The sequence below is a fragment of the Octodon degus genome, unplaced genomic scaffold, assembly GCF_000260255.1.
Source record: "Octodon degus isolate 3935 unplaced genomic scaffold, OctDeg1.0 scaffold00262, whole genome shotgun sequence".
In the NCBI taxonomy this organism is placed as follows: Eukaryota; Metazoa; Chordata; class Mammalia; order Rodentia; family Octodontidae; genus Octodon; species Octodon degus.
The window spans coordinates 994138-996062 of NW_004524838.1; the positions used below are offsets into that span (position 1 = coordinate 994138).

Here is a 1925-nt window from a genome sequence, read left to right on the forward strand (position 1 = left end):
AATAAAAATTTTTAGAAAGAAACTATGTTTAAAAAATTACATTATGACCTGCTTTAAAAATAAGTAATGGTACCTCACTACACTAAGGATAAAGCCCAACTTAGTACAATGCGTAAGACCCTTAACAACTTGAAATTTTAAATATCTCATTCACTTTTTGACACCTATATTTTAGTCACATGGACTGTGTGCAGTTCCTCAAACAGCAGGCCTTCATACTCTCTTTTCCTAGACAGTGTTTGCGATAGTCAGAATCTCTACCTCCCTTCTTCCCTTCCTCCCTCCCTCCCTCTTCCTTCTTCCTTCACTCCCTCTCTCTCCTTCCCTCTCTGTCTCTTTCCATCCATATATCTAAAGCCTGTCTCTGTCTCTGTCTCTTTCCCATCTCTCTATTTTATGTCTTTCTCTGTCTGTCTGCATGTCTCTCTCTCTCTCTCTCTCTCTTTCTCCCACCTCTCCCTCCTTCCCTCTCTCCTTCTCTCCCTTTCTCTCCCTCCCTCTCTCTCCTCTCTCCCAAATGTCCATTGACCTTTCCAGGCCAAATTCAAACTCCATGTCCTCTAGGATATCCTCCCTTCTCATCATCCGCTCCTATAGATTTCACAATGATCTATTCAGACCACTGTGTAGAAGAGTAAGCAGCATCTTCAAGACATACCACTTATTCTCTAATTACCTCCTGGAACTAAACTCACTACAAACAGAGCAGGTAATAAATGAGTCAATTTCTAATTCGAAGAAAAAACAGTGAAATTTTATATTATCCTTTTGGCATCTATTTTCTATCTGAGAAATATAAATACAGAGATAGAAGAAAAAGAGGAGGATGTTTTGGAAGAAAAGAGCGACATCACACTGAATGAGCAGGCACTTCAGCAAGAGAAAAAGGGGTGAGAGCTAGAGACAGACATAAAGACGACTGGTACAACAGTAATTCAGAACTATATGTAAATTCACTCACAGATGACAGCAATGATTTCTTCAGCCTCTCTATTAAGCTGAGTATTGGTATGTATTTAAAAGTTATCACAAATCTAGCTACCATTTTCATTGCTATTAAGGATTTTTTTTTTTTTTTTTTTTGGTTCCGAATGCCTTCAGGGCAGGTTTGGCTGGCTTGAGTTGTGGGGATCAAACCACAGCAACCTGAGCCTGACTGCTTTGTTGAAGAAGCCACTTAAAGAACTGAGCTAAGGAGCAGGCCCCCTCACTGCTATTATTATTTATAGATAAGTCTATGTTTTAAGTACTGAGTTAATGCAAACATAATACAAACAGTATATGAAAGATTATAAATATAAAATTTATAAATCCAAAGCTTCAACTTTGTTTAAAAGCTTTCAGAATCTACAGCTTCAGTTTGACAACACTTGACTGATAATTCAACATATATATGCACTAAAAATTATTTTCAATTAAGACATAGGTATTAACTATACAGCTTTTAAAGAAGTCTTTAGCTATCATTTAGAAATATGAACATAAGCCATTTTGGTCAATTAATCAAAGAATGTTAAAAGGATCTACTCATAACAGTTTGATAAATAAAAGCTACATTATCAGCAAAAAAAAATTTACTAATTCTAAGAGAAAAAAGCTTTGAAGCTTTTAAAAGCCATTTTGCAAGCTGAATGGAATGAGCTGAAAATTTCTGTATTCACTACTACTAAAGAAAATAGGAAGACTAACATCTGTAAATAGTTAATAGTACTTTTTCGTGGTTCTTTTAAAAATGCTTTTGGTTACATAGCTGATTTTGCTTACATAGCTGATTTTTTTTGCCATAGTTTTATTGATAAACAAATAGCAATGAGACAGTTTCAAATCAAATCGGTAGGACAGTTTCAATAATTAACACACTGCATACATTCTTCTTAGTGGTTAATTGCTGTTCAAGATGCGGACTTGATATCCTATTTACAAAC

General features: G+C 35.3%; 1 protein-coding gene across 1 annotated transcript in view; it reads right to left on the reverse strand.

Moving 5' to 3' along the window:
- The window catches only part of Vps50 (VPS50, EARP/GARPII complex subunit), a 137829-nt gene that overhangs the window by 115283 nt on the left and 20621 nt on the right, over positions 1 to 1925 (reverse strand). Inside the window, exon 3 of the mRNA XM_023706534.1 lies at positions 530 to 539. Coding sequence (XP_023562302.1) covers positions 530 to 539 — 10 coding nt within the window. The remainder of the gene's footprint in view (positions 1 to 529; positions 540 to 1925) is intronic.